The sequence below is a fragment of the Jaculus jaculus genome, chromosome 8, assembly GCF_020740685.1.
Source record: "Jaculus jaculus isolate mJacJac1 chromosome 8, mJacJac1.mat.Y.cur, whole genome shotgun sequence".
Classification (NCBI taxonomy): domain Eukaryota; kingdom Metazoa; phylum Chordata; class Mammalia; order Rodentia; family Dipodidae; genus Jaculus; species Jaculus jaculus.
Genome location: NC_059109.1, coordinates 52606632 through 52626772, shown reverse-complemented (window position 1 = coordinate 52626772; position 20141 = coordinate 52606632). Strand labels below are relative to the sequence as shown.

At 38.6% G+C, this 20141-nt stretch overlaps 1 protein-coding gene across 2 annotated transcripts in view; it reads right to left on the bottom strand.

Annotated features, from left to right (window-relative positions):
- Positions 1-20141, bottom strand: part of Ccdc34 (coiled-coil domain containing 34) — a 31999-nt gene that overhangs the window by 1811 nt on the left and 10047 nt on the right. Inside the window, exons 3-5 of one of the 2 annotated variants that reach the window (XM_045156902.1) lie at positions 14843-14950; positions 5217-5375; positions 4493-4634 (exon numbers count right to left, since the gene is read on the bottom strand). In XM_045156902.1, coding sequence (XP_045012837.1) covers positions 4493-4634; positions 5217-5375; positions 14843-14950 — 409 coding nt within the window. Of the gene's footprint in view, positions 1-4492; positions 4635-5204; positions 5376-14842; positions 14951-20141 lie in introns of those variants that run through there. The other variant, XM_004660721.2, reaches the window with a different exon arrangement.

Genomic DNA, 20141 nt, shown 5'->3' with positions numbered 1-20141 from the left:
GGGATTGATCCAAGGTCCTTTGGCTTTGCAGACAAGTGCCTTAACCACCAAGCCATCTCTCCATCCCCCATTAACTTTTTTTTTTTTCTTTTTGGGTTTTCGAGGTAGTGTTTCACTCTAGCTTAGGCTGACCTGAGAATTTACTATGTTTTATTAGGGTGGCCTCAAACTCACGACAATCCTCCTACCTCTGCCTCTCAAGTGGTGAGGTTAAAGGCATGTGCCCCCACACCCGGCTAAAAGTCCCCAAATTTTTATCAATCCCAATGGTGTTCAAACATCCCCATAATCCAAGGTCTTTTACCTGAGCCATAATGCCAAAACAATCCCCCCCAAGCCCATAATGGCACAGAATAAACAAACTGCAAAAGATGACATTGGGTATAGCAAAGAAATATTCAACCAATACAAGATTTTAAATAACCAGGGCAAACATCAAACTCTGTAGGTCCAAGTCCGACAATTCTAACCAGCAACAAGTCTCTGGAGTTCCAATTCCACCCCTCCAGCTAGGCTACTCACAGTCCTAGAAAACTTCACCTGGGCTGGCAGCTCTCCTTAGCAACCATCTTATGGTCCCTGCATCTCCACTGGGTCTCCACTGCAACCCATGTCTATCCTAGTGGCTCCATCAAGTCTCCATGCAGGCAATTCTGCTTCACACTGCCCATGACCATATCCAAAACACAAGACCGTGTTGCAAATTCAATGACCCTCTCTTTCCTGCAATTCTTACACTCTACAATACCAGGTGGGGTGTCAATCTGTTAATCCAGTGGGGAATAAAGCAGACTTTGAAAAAGAGGACACTCCTTGAGCACTCAGGCCCCTTCAAAAGAGCCTACATTCTTCCTGTTGTCCCAATACAGGTCAACTGGCCCAATCTCAAAAGTTGTAATCTCTCAATTGTAGCTGAATGGGAAACAGTTCACCCAAAGATTTTTTTTTTTCTCCTGTGTTACAACTCCCTCTGCTCACACCAGTTCATTTCTAGGCAAAGCAACCTTGCACAACTTCTCAGGAAACAGGCATAACAGCAGGCTTCTCACAAAAACTGCTAGCCCAGTCCAAGCAAAGTTCTTTCTCAACCTCATATGCAAAACCTCACAGTCCATAGTTCTTACTGCATTAAGGTTGTTGCAGTCAGGTTCGCATTGCTGGTAGAAATCACCAAACCAAGAGCAGCTTGTGGGAAAAAAAAGAGGTTTATTTTGGCTTACAGGCTTGAAGGGGGAAGCTCCATGATGGCAGGGAAAATGATGGCATGAGCAGAGGGTGGACATCACCCTCTGGCTAATATCAGGTGGACAACAGAAGAGTGTGCCAAACACTGGCATAGGGAATCTGGCTATAACACCCATAAGCCCACCCCCAACAATACACTTCCTCCTGGAGGCGTTAATTCCCAAACCCCTATCAGCTGGGAACCTAGGATTCAGAACACCCAAGTTTATAGGGGACACCTGAATGAAACCACCACACAGGTCTTTCAGCTCTGACAAGAATAGTCCATCAAACTGTACTTACAGCACTGCAAGGCATCTCTTAGGTCAAGGTTTCAAACCCTTCCACATTCCTCTTGAAAAGCAGTTCCAAAAGGCCAAAGCCACGCAGTCAGGTGTCTAGCAGCAATCCCACTCCTAGTGCGAACATTACTGTTGGATTCAGGTTCACAATGCCGGCAGAAATTACTCGACCAAGAACAGCTTTTGGGAAAAAGGAGTTTATTTTTGCTTACAGACTTGAAGGGAAGCTCCATTAAGGCAGGAGAAAATATGGCATGAGCAGAGGGTAAACATAAGGTGGACAATAGCAACAACAGAGGATGCTAAACACTAGCAAGGGGAAACTGGCTATAACATCCATAAACCTGACCTAAAAATATACTGCCTCCAGGAGGCATTAATTTCCAAATCTCCATCAACTGGGAACCTACCATTCAGAACACCTAAGTTTATGGGGGGCACCTGAATCCTGAATCAAAACACCAGAGAATATTATGTAATGTGATCTCTAAGGCTTTTGCTCATTGCATGGACATAGACTCCTTCAAATGATATGAGCAGAGGACTGGAGAGATGGCTAGTGGTTAAGGCACTTGCCTGTGAAGCCTAAGGACCCAGGTTTGATTCCCCAGAACCCACATAAGCCAGATGCAAAAATAAGTAGCACATGCATCTGGAGTCTATTTACAATGGCTAAGGCCCTGGCATGCCAATTCTCTCACACACATATAAAAAAAATGGTAAGAGAATAAAGACTAGGGAAGTACTATATTCACAGAAAAATATACTGCTTGTTAGAATTAAACTTATGCAAACAAACAAACAAAAAGCCAGGCGTGGTGGTGCACCCCTGTAATCCCAGCACTCGGGAGGCAGAGGTAGTAGGATCACTAAGAGTTTGAGGCCACCCTGAGTCTACACAGTGAATTCCAGGTTAGCCTGAGACCCTACCTTGAAAAAGCAAAAACAATAAATAAATAAAAAGCAAAAAAATTAACTTCTAATCAGTATATTTATTTTCAAGAATTTTTAATTTATGATCTAATCATTACATTAAAATAATTATTTCCCTTTTTCCAAACAAGAAATATCTGAAAAGGAGCATATATGTCCATGCTCTAATGGTAGCTCTAATGGATGACTCTGTAACATATGGCAATAGGAATATGTCTTTCAGACATTGCCAATCCACTTTGACTGCATAGTTATGTCAATACACAATTCACCAAAATGGTCAAAACAAAATCTGGTGTATGTTCTAGTGTATGAACAAAACACAATGGGAGAATTTTTAATAAATCACTCAAAAAACAAGTGAAGGCAGCTGTCAGCAAGGTATGGGCTTTCAAGTTGAAGCACAATGAAAACATGCACAGCCATTTACAATTAGGCCAAACCTAAAAGCCAGCCGATTTTATGCTTGGTCCTGTACCATCTAGTGTTCCACCCTGAAAAGAATGTGGCAAAGATGCTGACTGGAAGCCCTGCCATACTGAAGCTTAGAAGGTGGAAAGCCAAAATAACACCTTACATATATCCTGATTATGGTTTTATCCTATCAGAAATGTAAGACAATTTTTTGGTAGTCCTAGGGATTGAACCCAGAATCTTGTAGCTGCTAAATACCTGTGGCCAATAATAAACAGCTATGCCAGCCATGAGAATTTGTTTCCTCACATTAGAAATCATTCCTTTAAGATGCAAGTTTGCAGCCTCTTTAACAAATGGTTTATTTCCAAGTGTAAAATAATGAAATTGGAACCTTGTATCTCATCCTAAACCAACGTAAATTCAAAACATATTGAAGTCCTTAATGTAAGACCTGAAACTTTGAAAGTGGTAGAGGAAAATATAGGTAAAAAAGTTCAGGATATAGGCATTGGCTACGGCTTTCTGAAAAGAACTCCAACAGTGTGTGCGCACATGCGCACACACACACACACACACACACACACACACAAAATAGCCCCCCAAATTGACCAATGGGATTATATGAAATTAAAAAGGTTCTGAATATAAAGTAAACAACTATCCAAGTAAAGAGACAGCTTATAGAACAGGAAATTTTTACCAACCTCAAGCAGAGGATTAATATCTAGAATCTATGAAGGACTTCAAAAAAAATTAAACACCAGAGGAACAAATTATCCCATCAATAAATGGACTAACTGACAGAAGAGACAGTTCTCAAGAGAAGAAATACAAATAGTCAATAAATACTAGAACAAGTGTTGAACATCCTTAGACATCAGGATAACAAATTCACATGAGGGAATTTTAGTCCATCATAAGGAAAAATGAAATTGTGCTATTTGCAGGAAAATGGTTTGAACTAGAAATTATGTTTCAGAAAGCCAATGCCTTCTGTCATATGCAGAATCTAGGTTGTGTGTGTGTATGCATGTACAAGTCATGAAATTAAAAGTGATGGTGAAAGAAAAGGAAGACATGTTAAGGGAGAGGGAAAGAGGGCAATGGAATATGAGTGACGTGGAGGCAGAAAGGGGACTACTTGGAATGGGGAGCCAGCCAGAGTGAGTCAGGAAGCATAGGATAATACAGTAGGACAGGAAGATAAATTAGAAGAATATATAACAACTCACATGTATGAGAATGGTGTAAATATACCTCATTACTTTGCACATTAACCCAAAAAATAAATGAAAAATAAAATGTACACCTGTAATCTCAGTACCCAGAAAGCTGAGGCAGAAGAATCATGAACTTGAGGCATGACCCAAAACTAAGTGAATAAGTAAATAAAAGATTACGGTTTTTCCACTATTATCTTTTACATTAAGACCTATGGAAATGACAATAAATTTACAGTATTACCTTAGCAATAGAGCATATTATAATCTTGCAGAAAATAGTAATTTGAAAGAAAACCAATTCTTATACATTTCAACTTCTGTAAAAGCAAACAGTATGTTCAACATTTGCTTCTGCAAACTACACTTATATAAGCCACAAAACATAAAACCAACCTGTAAGCTTTCCACTGGAATAGCCATAGCTCTTTGCAGCTGGACGAGGCTTATTTTTTGCATTTTCCAACCATTCCTTAAACTTTCTTTCTGCTATTTCCTTTTTCTCCAGTAATTCAGCTTGCCGTTGTTTCTCTTTTTCCTTAAAATTACAACACCAAAGAATTTTGGGGGATGTTTTGTAACTAAACAGTCCATTCAAATTTCAATATACACACACATATGTATGTATATGTATATGTATATATATATGTATGTGTGTATATATATATGTATATATGTATATATGTATGTATATGTGTGTATATATATACACACACACACACACACACACACACACACTTTTTTTTCCATACTGGCCAGCCATAATGCTGAGTTGATTTTGATAATTAGAGAGCAAACGTAAACATGATCAGGACATGATACTCAGGAGTCTACACTGAACAACAACAAACCGAACAGCTGCTATACCTTACAATAGCAATAACAAAAAGAATTATGAAAGTGACTGAAAAAAAATCAACAGGCTTATTAATAATTGTCAACTCAAGAAAATCACAATTACATGTTTACTTTGGAGTTTAAATATAAAATAACAGAAATAAGGATAGCTTCATGTGTTTTATCTTAAAATAGGATCAGTTTTTAATTGTAATTGCCCCCCCCCCCAAACACACATAAACACCAAAGCATGCATTCTGACTGGTTATTTTTATAAAAATACCTTCTCTCTCTTTTTCTTCTCATATTCTTCAGCATTTTTTTTCTTTAACCATTCTTGATATTTTTCTTTTGCTTTTTCTTGCAAATATTCTTTCTCCTGTTTCTTTGCTGCTTTTTCCTCCATTGCCTTATTAATTTTTTGTTCTCTTTCTTTCCTTTCCTTAAGTAAAAATGCAGGAATTTTAATTGAAATAACTGTATTATTCCTTGTAGAAAGAAGGCTTTCTGTATAATAATTTCCTAAACTCAAATTATTTCTTACAATAAATGGTATCATAGTAGCTGCCACACATCTTTCATGAAAATTACATATATGTAATCACCAATTCAACAAGAATTGTCCCCCTTGGATATAAGTTTCATGAGACCATGAGTTAAAAACCCTGCTCACAAAAGTAGACTCAGAGCTTGGGGCAGTGCTGAGTAAACAGTAGGGTTCAGGAAAGAACTGCTGAATTAATGAATACAACTTTCCCTGTATTGGACTAACCAAAATTTAGTCTGCTTTGTGGATGTTCACCTGCACTGAAAATACAAATTACATGTATGCACATTTCCCAGACAGGTGACCAACAAAACACTAAGACAAATGATCACCCTTAGTGAGCTACAAAGAAAAAGTACACAAGGCCTATTAGTACTGCATGTAAGGGTAAAAACAAGTATTTGGCTTTATAATTCTTACATAGATTGGAAGTCGCTAGCCAGGCATGGGGACTCAACCAGTAATCCCAGAACTTTGAAGGCTAAGGCAGGAGGGTTGCCTTGAATTTGAGGCCAGCCTGGGCTAAAAAATGAGATCCTTGGGAGGAGAGGAAAGGGGAAGAGAATAGACATAGTTCCTGTATTTGTACATAAATTTCACTGAAATGTGGCCATAGCCATTTGTTTACCAATGTACTGTTTATGGCTGCTTGTGCATTCTAATAGTGAGATTGGATCACTTCACAGACTGTAGAGTGAGAAAAGACTAACATATTTACCATTGAACATCTATTAAAAATATTGTGGATCCTTAATACAAACTATAACTTCATTTTTTTTTTCTGTGACACATAGCTCATTCTCTTTAGCAAAGGTTTAGAATTAAAGGTATGTAATACAAATGCCACCTTACCCTTCATGGAGCAAAGAAATAAGAGCCAAGTACAGAAATTCACTTTGAAAGAATCTTGTAGATCACTTTCCATAAACTCCCACCCAACTAATGAGCATTAGTATAAGCCTAGTGTTGTTCAGGAAAAGGAGTCAGAGCCTGACATCCTCAAGTGGCTGTATTTCTTTCTTGCTAAACAGTCAACAGCCATGCAATGGAATCCTTTCATTCTGACAACTCAATAACATTGAACACCTCCTCCAGCTGCACAGGTTTCAGAGCTGTGGTTGCTCCTCATACTCCCAGCACACTTAGGAGACCACGCACCCCTACTAGGATACTAGCCACTGCAGGAGGTCTGATCTGGGGGTACGAGGAGGTCTGATCTGGGGGTACAAGAGAGAACCTGCATACCCACTGACTGCCAGCCTAAGTGTGGTCAAGAGGCCCCTGGTAACTAAAAAGGAGAATGCACACAGTGAAGATATCCTCAATATAGTGGACTTTTGTCCAACACAGACTCAGCGACCCTCACACTATTCCATACATAAATATAACTGACCATTTTCCAGGACCCAGAAGGGAGAGGCTCCAACACTATCTTTCCTAAAAATCTTTCTTTCTTGATCCTTTATATTTCTTTCTACTACACTCTAGCAAGATGCGTTTTGTATTTTTAAATGTTTTTATTTGTTTTCCCTTTCATACATTTATCTAGTTTTATTTATGTAATTTCATTATTGGGCAATGTTTCTTTTCCTTAGTTATTATTTTCTTATTTATGACTTGTCTTGGTTGCCCCCTTATCTTCCTTTTCTACTTTTAGTAGTCATTTGACTTTTGCCATAGTTTTTTTTTTAAAGCTTTCATGTTTTTTTTTCTCCTATTTATTCCCCTTCTTACATTTATCAAATTTTGTTTGAACTTTTTCATCTTTCATTCTTTTAAGTTTCTCATTCATTTGTAACCTCCTGGCATTTTCCCTTTCCCTCTATTTTTCCCTCTATATTTCTCCACTACACTCCTTTTTTCTTTCTTTCATTTAATCTTGCTACTTCTCCACTTTTCCTTTTCTTCCATTCTCCTTACATCCCATTCATTTACCATTTCCATACTTACCATAAGTAATTTTAAAAAATATTTTTATTTATTTATTTGAGAGACAGAAAGAAGCAGGGAAAGAGAGAGAAAGAATGGGTGCACCAAGGTCTCCGGCCACGGCAAGTGAACTCCAGACACATGCACCACCTTGTTCATCTGGCTTATGTGGGTCCTGGGAAATCATACCTGGGTCCTTTGGCTTTGTAGGCAAGCACCTCAACCACTAAGCTATCACTTCAGCCCAATCTATAAGTAATTTTTAAGTGCATAGCACATTCTACAGTAGTTTGCCTTCTTTTTATGGTAATTTGTGATGTAGTAGTTGGGTTTTAATCTATTTCAAGTATATTTCTAAGTCATTCATAGTTAGGTGTTTGCTGCTATTACAACAGTCTGTTTTGTGTCCACGCTCCCCCCCGGGGGGGGGGGGTTAAGCCTATCAATAACAGACACCCAAACTGCAACAGAGAAAACACAGGAACCATCAAGAAGCAAGGAAATGAGACTCCTCCAAAGGAAGCAAACTTTTTCAACCACTCAAGGATACAAAACAGGCAAAATGCCACATGAAGATTTCAAAAGTTTACTGTTACAAATGATCAGTAAATAGAACACACACAGACAGAACAACTCAATCCAGGACCTGGAGAGAAAAGTTAGAATCACAGAGTTTTGACAAAGTGACCACAGTGATGAGCAAGTCAGCAAGACAGACAAAGAAGTCACAGGAAGGACACTGAGATTAAACACAAGTCGAAATGAGGAAAATGAAAACCTCAATGAATCAAATAAAAGCATGGTGGAAAGAATCCCCTATAGTCAGCCAAGGAAGAACATCAGAGATGCAGCACAATCCTAACAGGGACAATAAAACACAATATTCCACTGTCAAAAAGGAAAAATCAACTAGCATGACCTCAAGCTTCAAGAACTCTGGGCTATAGTCAAGACAGCAGATCTCAGAACCTACACGACAGAAGACAAAAAGCCGCTAAAGAAATATAATCTTGGGTTGGAGGATGGCTTAGCAGTTAAGGCGTTTACCTGAAAAGCCAAAGGACCAAGTTTCAATTTCCCAAGACCCACGTTAGCCAGATGCACAATGGGGCACATGCATCTGGAGTTCATCTGCAGTGGATGGAGGCCCTGGCACGCCCATTCTCTCTCTCTCCCCGACCCCATCTCTTTATCTGTCAAATAAATAAAAATATTTAAAAAAGAAATATATTCACTGCAATCACAGTAGTAGTGTTCCCTCAACTAGAGAAAGAAATGGACACCCAAACCCAGAAGCACTTAGAACACCAAACAGACATCACAATAACAGAATGTTTGTGCTGAGAAGACGGATCTGCAGTTAAGAAGAGTGCTTGCTCTGTAAGCATCTACAATCGATTTCTCAGCACCCACATAAATAGCTGGGGCTCTCAAAACTGCAGCCCCAGGTTCAAAGAGACACCGTATGTCAAGGAGATGCATGGATAAGCAACAGAGGAGGACATCCAGTGCTCTGTTCTGGCCGTGGCACATGCACATCTGCATACACAGGTGCATATACCACAAAGACACACCACACATACTGTGCAATACATAGCAAAAGAAACAGGACCTCTTCAAGCCATATTATTGCCAAGATGTAAAAATTATAAAGCAAAGAAACAATATTAAAATTTGTAAGCAGGGACTGGGGAGATGACTCAGTGGTTAAAGGCACTTGTTTGCAAGCCTACAGGCCTGGTTCAATTCCACAGTACCCACATAAAGACAAATATACAATGTATCACATATGTCTGGAGTAAGTCAGCAGTGGCAGGAGGCCCGGATGTGTTCATGTTAAGTTTATGAAGCTTGATAAACTTCCATACTGGTGTAACTGTATATCACAGTTAAGAGAGAATATTTTCAACACCCCAGAACCTTCCCCTGTGCCATTTTTGCATTCAGTGCTCACTTCTTACCTCAAACCAGTCCCAGCTCCTAGGAAATCAGTATTTTTCAGTTCTATAAATATGCCTTTTCTAGAGTTTTATTTCTGTTAAATGCAAGAGTGTAAACTCTTGTATTGATTTTCTTTTTCTTTCTTTCTTTTCTTTTTCTTTTTGGTTTTTCGAGGTAGGGTCTCACTCTAGCCCCGGCTGATCTGGAATTCACTATGGAGTCTCAGGATGGCCTCGAACTCATGGCAATCCTCCTACCTCTGCCTCCCAAGTACTGGGATTAAAGGCGTGCGCTACCATGCCCGGCTTCTTTTTTCTTTTTATCCTAACTATGGTACTGGTTAGTTACACAGGTATGTAAGTTTATCATGTCTCATAAACTTAACATAGACACATATATTTATAAATTACAGCTCAATGAAATTACAAATAAAACAGGAGAGAGGTAAGAGTCGGTAATGTATAAAAATTTCACAGTGAAATCCAGTCCTTTGTACAAAGCATGCTTATAAAAAAAGACCTAATGCAGGGTGTGGTGGTGCACGCCTTTAATCCCAGCACTGGGGAGGCAGAGGTAAGAGGATTGCCATGAGTTCGAAGCCACCCTGAGACTCCATAGTGAATTCCAGGTCAGCCGGGGCTAGAGTGAGACCCTACCTCAAAAGAGAGAGAAAGCGCTAATAAATAGGCAGATACACCTTTAAAACTGGGATTTAAACTGAAGAGATAACAGGATGCCTTTAGTTAGAAGAACAGAACAGCACATCTCTAGACGCCACCTCTAAGGGCTTTAGTCTCTTCAGGTTCTGCACTGCACAGACCTCAGTGTGCCCTGTGCTTCTCACAACTAAAGGAAACAACACAGAGCTACTTGGTGCCTCTCACTTTGTAGTTTGGTTCCTCTAACACTGCCTGTTGTCACCCAGAAAAAGCCGAGTAAACATCTGCTGAAAGCTTGAATGGTATACTGACTATAGAGTCATGGACCCTGCTGCTTGACATTAGCATTGTACATAAGAATATCAGTTGTGTTTTGAGAATTAAAACTCATTTTATTTTTAATTAACTTTGCAAGCCTTTTCAGTATAAAATATGTATTAATGCTATACAATCAAATCTACAAAATTAGTTTGACAACACAAATATAAAAGTCCCAGATGAAACAAACCCATTTTTGTAAGGGGTTCACAAACTGCAGTCATAAGAAACTAATTCAGTCAGCAGACACATAAATTCTTGTCTGATTCTTTTTGATAGAACACAGTGAAAATGACAGAGAAAACAGCAGCCCCAGAGAGAGCTCACATGTGAGTGAGCGAGACAACAGAAGACCACACACCATGAAATGTCAACAGGGAAGAAAAACAAATGCCAGGCAGGAAGAGAAGCAGTAGAGCAGTCCTTCCACATAGAGGTCAGTTAAGGAAAGCTAAAAGAAGAAATCTGATAGTTTTTAAGAAAAAAGCAATAGAGGAATCAATTATTCCTTAACAGACACAAGAGTGCTGCAGAGTAGGTAAATTTAATTTTCCAGGACTCATTTTTGAACTACCCTCACCTTCTGGAATCTTGCCTTCAATAGTTAATGATTTGTATCAGAGCAAGCCACTTCCTTCGCACACAAACACACACACAAAATATATATGCCTTCAAATAATAAGATTAGACCTATTGTCATTAATTAAAACAACAAATACATCATTGAGCCCTCAGCAGTATCTTACATTCTTTCTTTCTTTATTTTTCGAGGTACTGTCTCACTTTAGCTCAGGCTGACCTGGAATTCTCTATGTAGTCTCAGGGTGGCCTTGAACTCACAGCAATCCTCCTACCTGGGATTAAAGGCATGCACCACCATGCCCAGCTTATTTTACATTCTTATACAACAGTTATGTGTAACTGGCATGGTATAATTAACTTACTGGAGTTAGAAGATTAAGAGAAGCATTTAGAAGAGAAAGCATGCCATTCTGCACATGTATAACTACCTTGATTTATAGTCATAAACTTCAAAAAGGCATCATGTAAACTTCTGTAATGGTCACACAAACTTGTTTGAATTTGGGCACTTATTTATAAAGAACTCATTCTTGATATATTATGATAGTTATATTATTGTAATATATTGCTATATTATCTTGTCATAAGCAAGCAAGCCCATAAATACTGATTTCTAAAGTGCAGAAGAAAAACACTCTTCTAGTTTTCTTCTTCTAACACCTGTGTGAAGAAGATTCTGCCACTTTTAACTTACTGAATTTACATGTTCTTCTTAGTGATATAACTGAACATTAAATTTAACAGATGTAACTATAAATATTCAAAACTTTCACTTGTACTTTAAACATGCGTCTAAGTTCAAAATATTAGACTTCATCAAAGTGGGGCTGAGGGCTGGAGAGATGGCTTAGTGGTTAATCACTTGCTTGTGAAGCCTAAGGACCCCGGTTCGAGGCTCAATTCCCCAGAACCCACGTTAGCCAGATACGCAAGAGGGCACACGCGTCTGGAGTTTGTTTGCAGTGGCTGAAGGCCCTGGCATGCCCATTCTCTCTTTCTCTATCTGCCTCTTTCTCTCTCTGTCTGTCACTCTCAAATAAATAAATAGAAATGAACAAAAAAAATCTAAAATTTAAAAAAAAAAAGTGGGGCTGAGTTCAAAGCCTCCTCCTGGCAGCCCAGCTGTAGAAAACTGGAAAAAGCTGCACCACATGCAACCTTATGGCAGACAGAAGCCATCAGTGGTGAAAACAGTGGACACTGCAAGCCTTAAATTTGGCCAGCCAGGCCAAATGGGCCAATGGGTGCAACAGTGGCATGTCTGTTATGGGGGAAACCAACTGCTCTCTAACAGGACTAGAAACCCGCTCTTTGGGAGGGAATACATGGCTGGTACTGAAAACCTAATCAAAAGCCTATGGTGGGGAAGGTCTTGAACATCAGGAGTATAATGCCTGCTCTTGACTGGTTAAATGAATATATTATGTTCACCAAACTGCTCTGTAAGCATTTTACTTAATGTTCATCACTGAAACATCTCTAAGCACCTTCTAAAGCTCAGGGTCCATTGTGGAAGAGGTGGCGGAAACAATGTAAGAAGTGAAGGAAGGGAAGGGTAGGACTGCTGCAATGCGATCGACCAGACAGAAATTGGCCTCGTTATTCATGACCTTGCAGTGCCTAGCACTATCTTCACAAGACCCTCATAATAGAAGGAAGATATGATGACATCAAAATAAAAGAGACTAATAAAGAGAAGAAAGGGATATGATGGAGTGTAGATCTGTGAAGGGGAAACTGGGTGAGGGGGAGGGAAATAACATGGCTTATTGTCTGTAAGTATGGAAACTGTCAATAAAAAAATAGATTTCAGCAATAAAAGCTATACCTAAATATATAAAAATCACAATGGAAGATAAAAATTAGCAACAGAATAAGCATTTATGTTCTTTTTTTTTTTTTTTCTGGTGCTAGGGATTGAACTCAGGGCTGCTCATGCAGGTACGTACTACTGAGCTACATACCCAGTCCCATTATTTTAAAATGTTCTAATGTGTATGCCAACACACACCAAAAATAAGGGGTGAGTTTACAGCTCAGTGGTACAGTGCTAGTCTAGCACACAGAAGACTCAGAGTTCAATTCCTGGAGCCACAGTTGATTTTATTATAAAAATGATAAAGAAGAAAATACAAGGAGAACCAAGACAGCATATATGAAGCCCTGGGAATGATCAACTACCACTGGGGGGCGGGGGAGAAAGGAAAAGCAAGCAAGCAAACATTCATTCACTCAATTAACAAATGCTTACTATTTATAATGTACAAAAATAAGTCATGCTTTAAAAGATCTTAACATTGCAAGGGAAGTGAGGCATATATATAAAATACAAAACCGGTAGGTTAGTTTTTGTTTCATATATATGGGAATATATGGCAAAGTACCATAAAGTGTTCAAAGATTTACAGGAAAGAATCTCTAACGTATGGACAAAGAACATTTCACATGGGAAAGCCTGACACAGACAGTAAAAACCAAAGCAGAGTGAAGAATCCCCCTTGATAAAACACCACATATGAAAACAAGGAACCATAAGAAGTAATTCATCTTTAAAATGTCTCAGGGATACATGTTCCTAGGGACTAGACAGACCAAAAGTTCAAAATTTCTACAAAAACCTACATATCCTGAAAATAACAAGAAAATTTAGGGTGGTGAATACAGATTTGTGGTAAAAGTACTTTCCTTGCACATGCAAGACCTTATTAAATTCAATCCTTAGTACAGAAAGTAATAAAAATAGCATTTATGTTCTACTCCATTACATATCTTGTGCTTAGTTTAATAGAAAAAAAGGGGAATATATATATATTTCCCTCTAAAAACTTTCCAGTAAAACAGGTACTCCAAGAAGATAGGCCATGATTATCTTTTGTGTGCTTCCAAAAGAATTTCAGTAAGGACAGAGTAGATAAAGACACACTGAAAGGGAAATTTGGCTCAAAGAGTAGAGTGGAGTATTTTTTAACCAATCAGACTAAGTTGTAAAAACCTCATTTAGAAGACAGGGAGACATGAAAAATCTTTCTTGAATTATGGAATGACTTCCAGCAAGGTTAATTGGGCAGGGACACAAGGAAGATCTCTTCATTCAGTGAAGATTTCTGGTTTTCCTCACATGTAGGACTAAGCTGCTAGAGAACTGAACAGAAGAAAGCTCCTGTCTTTCTTGGACTCCTATTCCAGGGCAGGGCAGGAAACAGAAAGCTGAAAGATGTGATGTGTGTTTTCAGAAGTGATCACAAAGCTGCAATTATATGAAAAAGGAAGTGTTTAGGAACAAGAGAATAATTCTGATAATGCCTTAATGACTAAGACAGAAGCAGTAGCAGAAATAAGGTGCTTAAAGGAAGGTTCTATGAAGGGCTAATGGGCAAAAAAATGGGTCGCCTTAGATGTTCAAGTTGGAGGCACCTGCCAACCTATGGATGAAACTCCAGACTCCAAAACCTCTGGTATGAAGACAGATACAGAGCTTATGACTACCAAAAGATCCTAGTGGAAGCCACAGGAAGAAGATGGCAGAAGTCCTGAGACAGACTTGGTAATGGGAAAGGAAAACCAAATCAATAAAAGCAGGAAAGAAAAAACCCTCCAGGCATAGTGGTGTATGTCTTTAATTCTAGCACTTGGGAGGCCAAGGTAGGAGGATCACTGTGAGTTTGAGGCCACCCTGAGACAATTATTTAGTGATTTCCAGGTCAGCCTGGGCTAGAGCGAGACCCTACTTCTAAAAAAGGAAAGGAAGGAAAGAAGGAGGAGAGGAGAAGAGAGGGGGGAGGGGAGGGGAGGGGAGGAGAGGAGAGGAGGGGGGGAGGGGAGGGGAGGGGAGGGGAGGAGAGGAGAGGAGAGGGGAGGGGAGGGGAGGGGAGACCACCTAGGACACAGGGATGGAAGGAAAGACTTTATAAGATGTCAATAGACAGTTTTTACCTGTTTGTTCTTTTTCTGAACCCATTCCTTATGCTTTTCCTCAGCGATTATCTTTCTTTTTTCACGCTCTTCCATTTCTTTTCTTTTTTCTAGTTGTTGATTTATTTCCTGTGGATTTTATTGAAACAAAAGGTAACAGTCAATAGAAACACCCAAATCCATTATCTTAAAACAGAGCAAAGCTAAATTAAACAAGAATATAGTTTCCTTCATAGGGCATATACCATTAGTGACAACAGCACTGATGTCTATGATGAAAGAAAAGCACTGATGAAAATATAAGTTATGTTTTAGAAATGCAAGTAACTGGTTGGCAGCAAAACACTAGTTTCTTAAGAGTAAACTTCAGCTAAATTACCCTCATTGAAATCAACTTTCCCACACATAAATTTTGGCATCACTCTAAGCTATTGGCAGTAAGTCAAGGGAATTGTAACTCTTTTTACAGTTATAAAAAGCTTCTACATTCTCAAAGAAGATAAAGGATAGGAATTAAATAATCCCTACATTAAAACTTTAACTCAGAGTTATATCAAAAAAGAAATGTAAGGAAGCTAATTTTTCTTTAAGAAAGAAAGAATCTGGAGTTTTCTTCAGTGACTTTATAGCTGCTAGGATGTAAAGCAAAACCACATTCATATTCCAGATTATTTAACTGCCTTGCTGTCACTAGAGGCTACAAGTCTGGGCATTTCCTGAAAAGAAAGAATGTGGAAGGTAGAGCCAAATAAAACTGCAAGTTGAATGCCACCACTCTGTCACTCATCAGTTAAATTATGGCATTAGTTGAGAAAGCTGTTCAAACTAGACTTCTCTATGACTCTAAAAACATAATTACCGGTTATTTTTCTTCTCTCCCTTAGATATTAATAATGATATACTTTTTATATACCTTCCATTAGTCTACTCACTTCCCCATCCTCCTCTTTCCTCAAAGCCTACTTATTTGACACAAGTGCCAATGAGAACAATTTCCAACTCTGAGACCAATTCTAGTACATTAAATGAATATATAACTTGACACAAAGAACAATTTTTTTACACTTTTGAACAAATGACCACAGAGTATCTACCAGTCTTCCATGACCTCTCACCCTAAAATTCCACTGCACAGAAAATAGTTGCCTTAAATCACTCAGAAAGGCTTTTTATTTTTTCACTGCTAAAAACTCTTATCTCCAAAATCAACATCCATCTTGGATTTAAGGATTTGTTACTACCTCTGTACCTGTTATTCCTTTACATTTTTACAAAACGCCTGCTATAGTGCTACCAAGAACTGAGGTTGAGAGAGAAGAGGAATCGACATAGGGAGAAAGAAAGGAGAGGAGAAGAGAGGAAGAAAGAGAGATCTTTAAAGACAAAATCCCAGAAGTCTCTGACCTAATCTCATGCTTTATACATCAGAGAATTAAATATTAAACTGTAAGCTTTCTCTAAAAATAGATTAAAGGACGGAGGAAAGGGCAGGTGAGAAGAAACTGTGGACTAGTAAAGTAAAAAATTAGCAGTTTTAGCCTGGCGTGGTGGTGCATACCTTTAATCCCAGCACTTGGGAGGCAGAGGTAGGAGGATCGCTGTTAAGTTACAGGCCACCCTGAGAATAAATTCTAGGTCAGCCTGAACTAGAGTGAGACACAACCTCAAAAACTAAAAAAAAGAGCAGTTTCTCTTAACTAATAAGTCATGGTTTTACAAGGACAAAATGGTAGGAAGAAGCAATTACAAATAAGAGAAAGTGTGGTATCAATTTCCTGTTGAGATAGAAACATTTGTGAGACAGCACAGTAGCTGAATACCATGATGCAAGAATATGTGGCGAAAGCATACTAGAGAACTTAATGATAAAGACTGACAACTGTGTTTGAAGTTAAAAACTATTTCGAGGGCTGGAGAGATGGCTTAGTGGCTAAGCGCTTGCCTGTGAAGCCTAAGGACCCCGGTTTGAGGCTTGGTTCCCCAGGTCCCACGTTAGCCAGATGCACAAGGGGGCGCACGTGTCTGGAGTTCGTTTGCAGAGGCTGGAAGCCCTGGCGCGCCCATTCTCTCTCTTTCTTCCTCTATCTGTCTTTCTCTCTGTGTCTGTCGCTCTCAAATAAATAAATTTAAAAAAATTAAAAAAAAAACTATTTCAAGGGAATGTAAGTTGTTAATGTAGTGTATGTTATAAGGGGAAGACAGTCTGGACTTGTGTCAGAAAATATGTATATGTGTGGATAAACATATAAAAGAAAGTAACAGACTAGATCAGATCTGACAACTATATAACCAAAATTTTAATAAATGTTATTTATTTTTAAATGTACCACTAAACACTAGTGATCATACTTCTGAATCTTTTAAAGGTTTTCCATATAACTCAACAATTGGGCAGGAAGGTAATCAGATGTATTCTTGTTTTATGGCTGTCAATTTTTCATTTTTTAATTTATTTATGTGTGTGTTACTTGTACATGAACCAGGGCCTCTTGCTGAAGCAAATAAATAACAAATACCTCTGCCACTTTTTGCATCCGGCTTACGTAGATGACTTGGGAATTGAGTATGGGCAGGAAGGTTTTGCAAGCAAGCATATTTAACCACTGAGAGGCAACTTCTCAGCTATAAGCCCCCACCCTTCCCCTCCCCTATCATCAACTTTCAGTTAATATTGATATAATAATTAAGGAGAGTTGGGCAAGGTGACACATGCCTTTAATCCCAGCATTTGGGAAGTTGAGGTAGGCATACTGCTGTGATTTCAAGGCCAGCCTGGGACCAAAAAGTGAGTTTCAGGTCAGCCTGAGCTAGAATGAGAAGCTACCTTGAATAAAAGGAAAAGGAAAAGTTCACAAGTACCTATGAAATGCTAGCACTGACCTAAATAGTAGCCTAACCTCAGGATCTCTGTTCTGGTATTTAGCCATTCCAGAACACACTGGACAAGAGACTCTTCCCAGGCTGGCCCTTAGAATTTCCCAGCCTGACTGACTCCATCTGTTCAGGCCTCTTTTCTTTTAGGACACAGCAGTTGTCTTTTCTCAAAAGTTCTGATGGTCTTCTAGCATAGTGCTAAATTTGAACAGAGTAAACAGTTGATTATATAAAACAAAATTAACATGCATTTCATTTATACTTAATGCATTGTGACTATCTGAAAAGAAATGCTTTTAACCACTGAAGGTAACCGTTAAAAACAAAACTACAATGGGAGTTTTGCCTATTCTAAATCCTGCTCTGGGCCTCCATTAAGGGCTAATTAAATGGTCCTATACCTTCATTAAGGGCTAAATAATTAAATGGCCTGAGTTAAGATAGTGTGGAAAAAATGAGAAACTACCTGGACTGTCACAAAATAAGTAATTGTTATAGTTTTGAACATGTTATATTAACATGTTATGGTTAATATTGTAATAAATTAATAAATTAATTGTAATAAATTAAATTTAACAGGATCTGAAATTACAGACGTGACAAGCCTCTACTCATGCTGTGAGGGAGCCTCCAGATTGGTTTAATAGAGGCAGGAAGATTCAACCTAAATGTGTATACCAGTCCATGGCTGGAGTCTAGAACTGAAGAAAAAGGATGAGGAGGGCTGAGTACTAACAGTCACCTCACTCTGCTTCCTGAATGTGACACACATGACCAACTTGTCTCCTATTCTTGCTTGCATGCCTTCCCTGCCATGAAGACTACCTCACCTATAAGCCAAAATAGACCTGTCCTTCCTTAGTTGCCTTTGTCAGGTATTTTGTCACAACAACAAATTTTATTTCACAGAGTTGTATAAAACAAATATAAATAATGTCTGTTGCTGAACTAAAATTTATGCTAGGGCTAATCATTTTAATGATTCAACTTACCCTATAAATTTACTTTTAGAAGAAAATAAGTCTTAGAGATTTGAGAAAAGTAAAAAACAACTGGGAAGAAGGCCGAAGGTAATGGGGTGAATTTGGTCAAAGAGCAAGACATATTTGAGCAAAAATATCATGATGAAAACCACTGCTGAGCACAATGGATATACATAAATACTAAGCTAGCCATGGTAGTGTACACCTGAAATTTCAGCATATGGGAAGCTGAGATGGGAAAATTGTGAGTTTGGGGCCAGCCTATGCTTCACATCAAGTTTGAGGCTGGGGAGATAGCTCAGTGACTAAAGACACTTGCTTCCTAGTATGAGACTAGACCAAGATACACTAGAACCCTGTCTCAAAAAATAATAAAAAATGCTTAGTGCTGAAAATGTCTGCCTGCAAAGTCTAAGGACCCACGTTTGATTCCTCAGTACCCACGTAAAGTCAGATGCAGAAGGTGGCACATGTGTCTGGAGTTAGTTTGCAATGGCTAGAGGCCCTGGCACACTCCCCATTCTCCCTCCCTCCGTCCCTCTATGTCGCTTTCTTGCTGTCAAATAAAAATAAGTAAATAAAATATAACATGTCTTCTTTGTATCTTCTCATCACTTCTCTAACTTCTATCTATAATTTAATAAAATCTCTCTAAACCTTGAAAAACAATTTAAAAAGTAGTAAGTGGTAAAGTTGCCTATTTGTTTTGTTTGTTTGGTTTTGGTTTTTCAAGATAGGGTCTCCTTCTAGCCTAGAATTCATTATGTAGTCTCTGGCAGGCCTCAAACTCACAGTAGTCCTCCTACCTCTTACCTCTGACTCCTCAGTGCTGGGATTAATGGTGTGAGTCACCACACCATGCCTGGCAACCTATTTGTTTTTAAACTACATCTTATATTGTGAAAAAAAAAAAAAAAACCTAATTGTTAATCAAAAGAAATGAACTCCAGTCCCAGCTGTCACTAACAACCTTGCAAAGTCACTTTTTTGTCCTTCATGCTTTAGGACTATAACAAGTATCTGAGATGAAATAGTCCCAGAATGAAAAACTAATCTGTGCTTCTGATACAGTTTATGTGGGGGGGGGTGTGGAAAGAGAAGAAAAAAAATCCACAGGGAAAACAGTGAAAAAGGCAAAAGCAAGGAAAGCATGCTGACGAAAGAAACAGGTGTGAAAAGAATATACAATTCAAAACAAGCTGACAGAGCTGAGTAGTCATCCTACATGCTGTGGTATCCCCTAAGTAATGAGGCAGCCATACTCAACACATGAAAAGGCTTTAATCCTGACAAGTAATTATTCCCTGATACATGCTTGAACTTTGTGGCAGAGACTTTAGAGTCATAATTTTAGTATTTCTCCCAACAATTCTTCATAGTAATTATCTCCTTTCATACGTAATAACTTGCATTGAATGCCTTCTATATACTAGGCCTCATCCTGATATTCATTTAGTCATTAT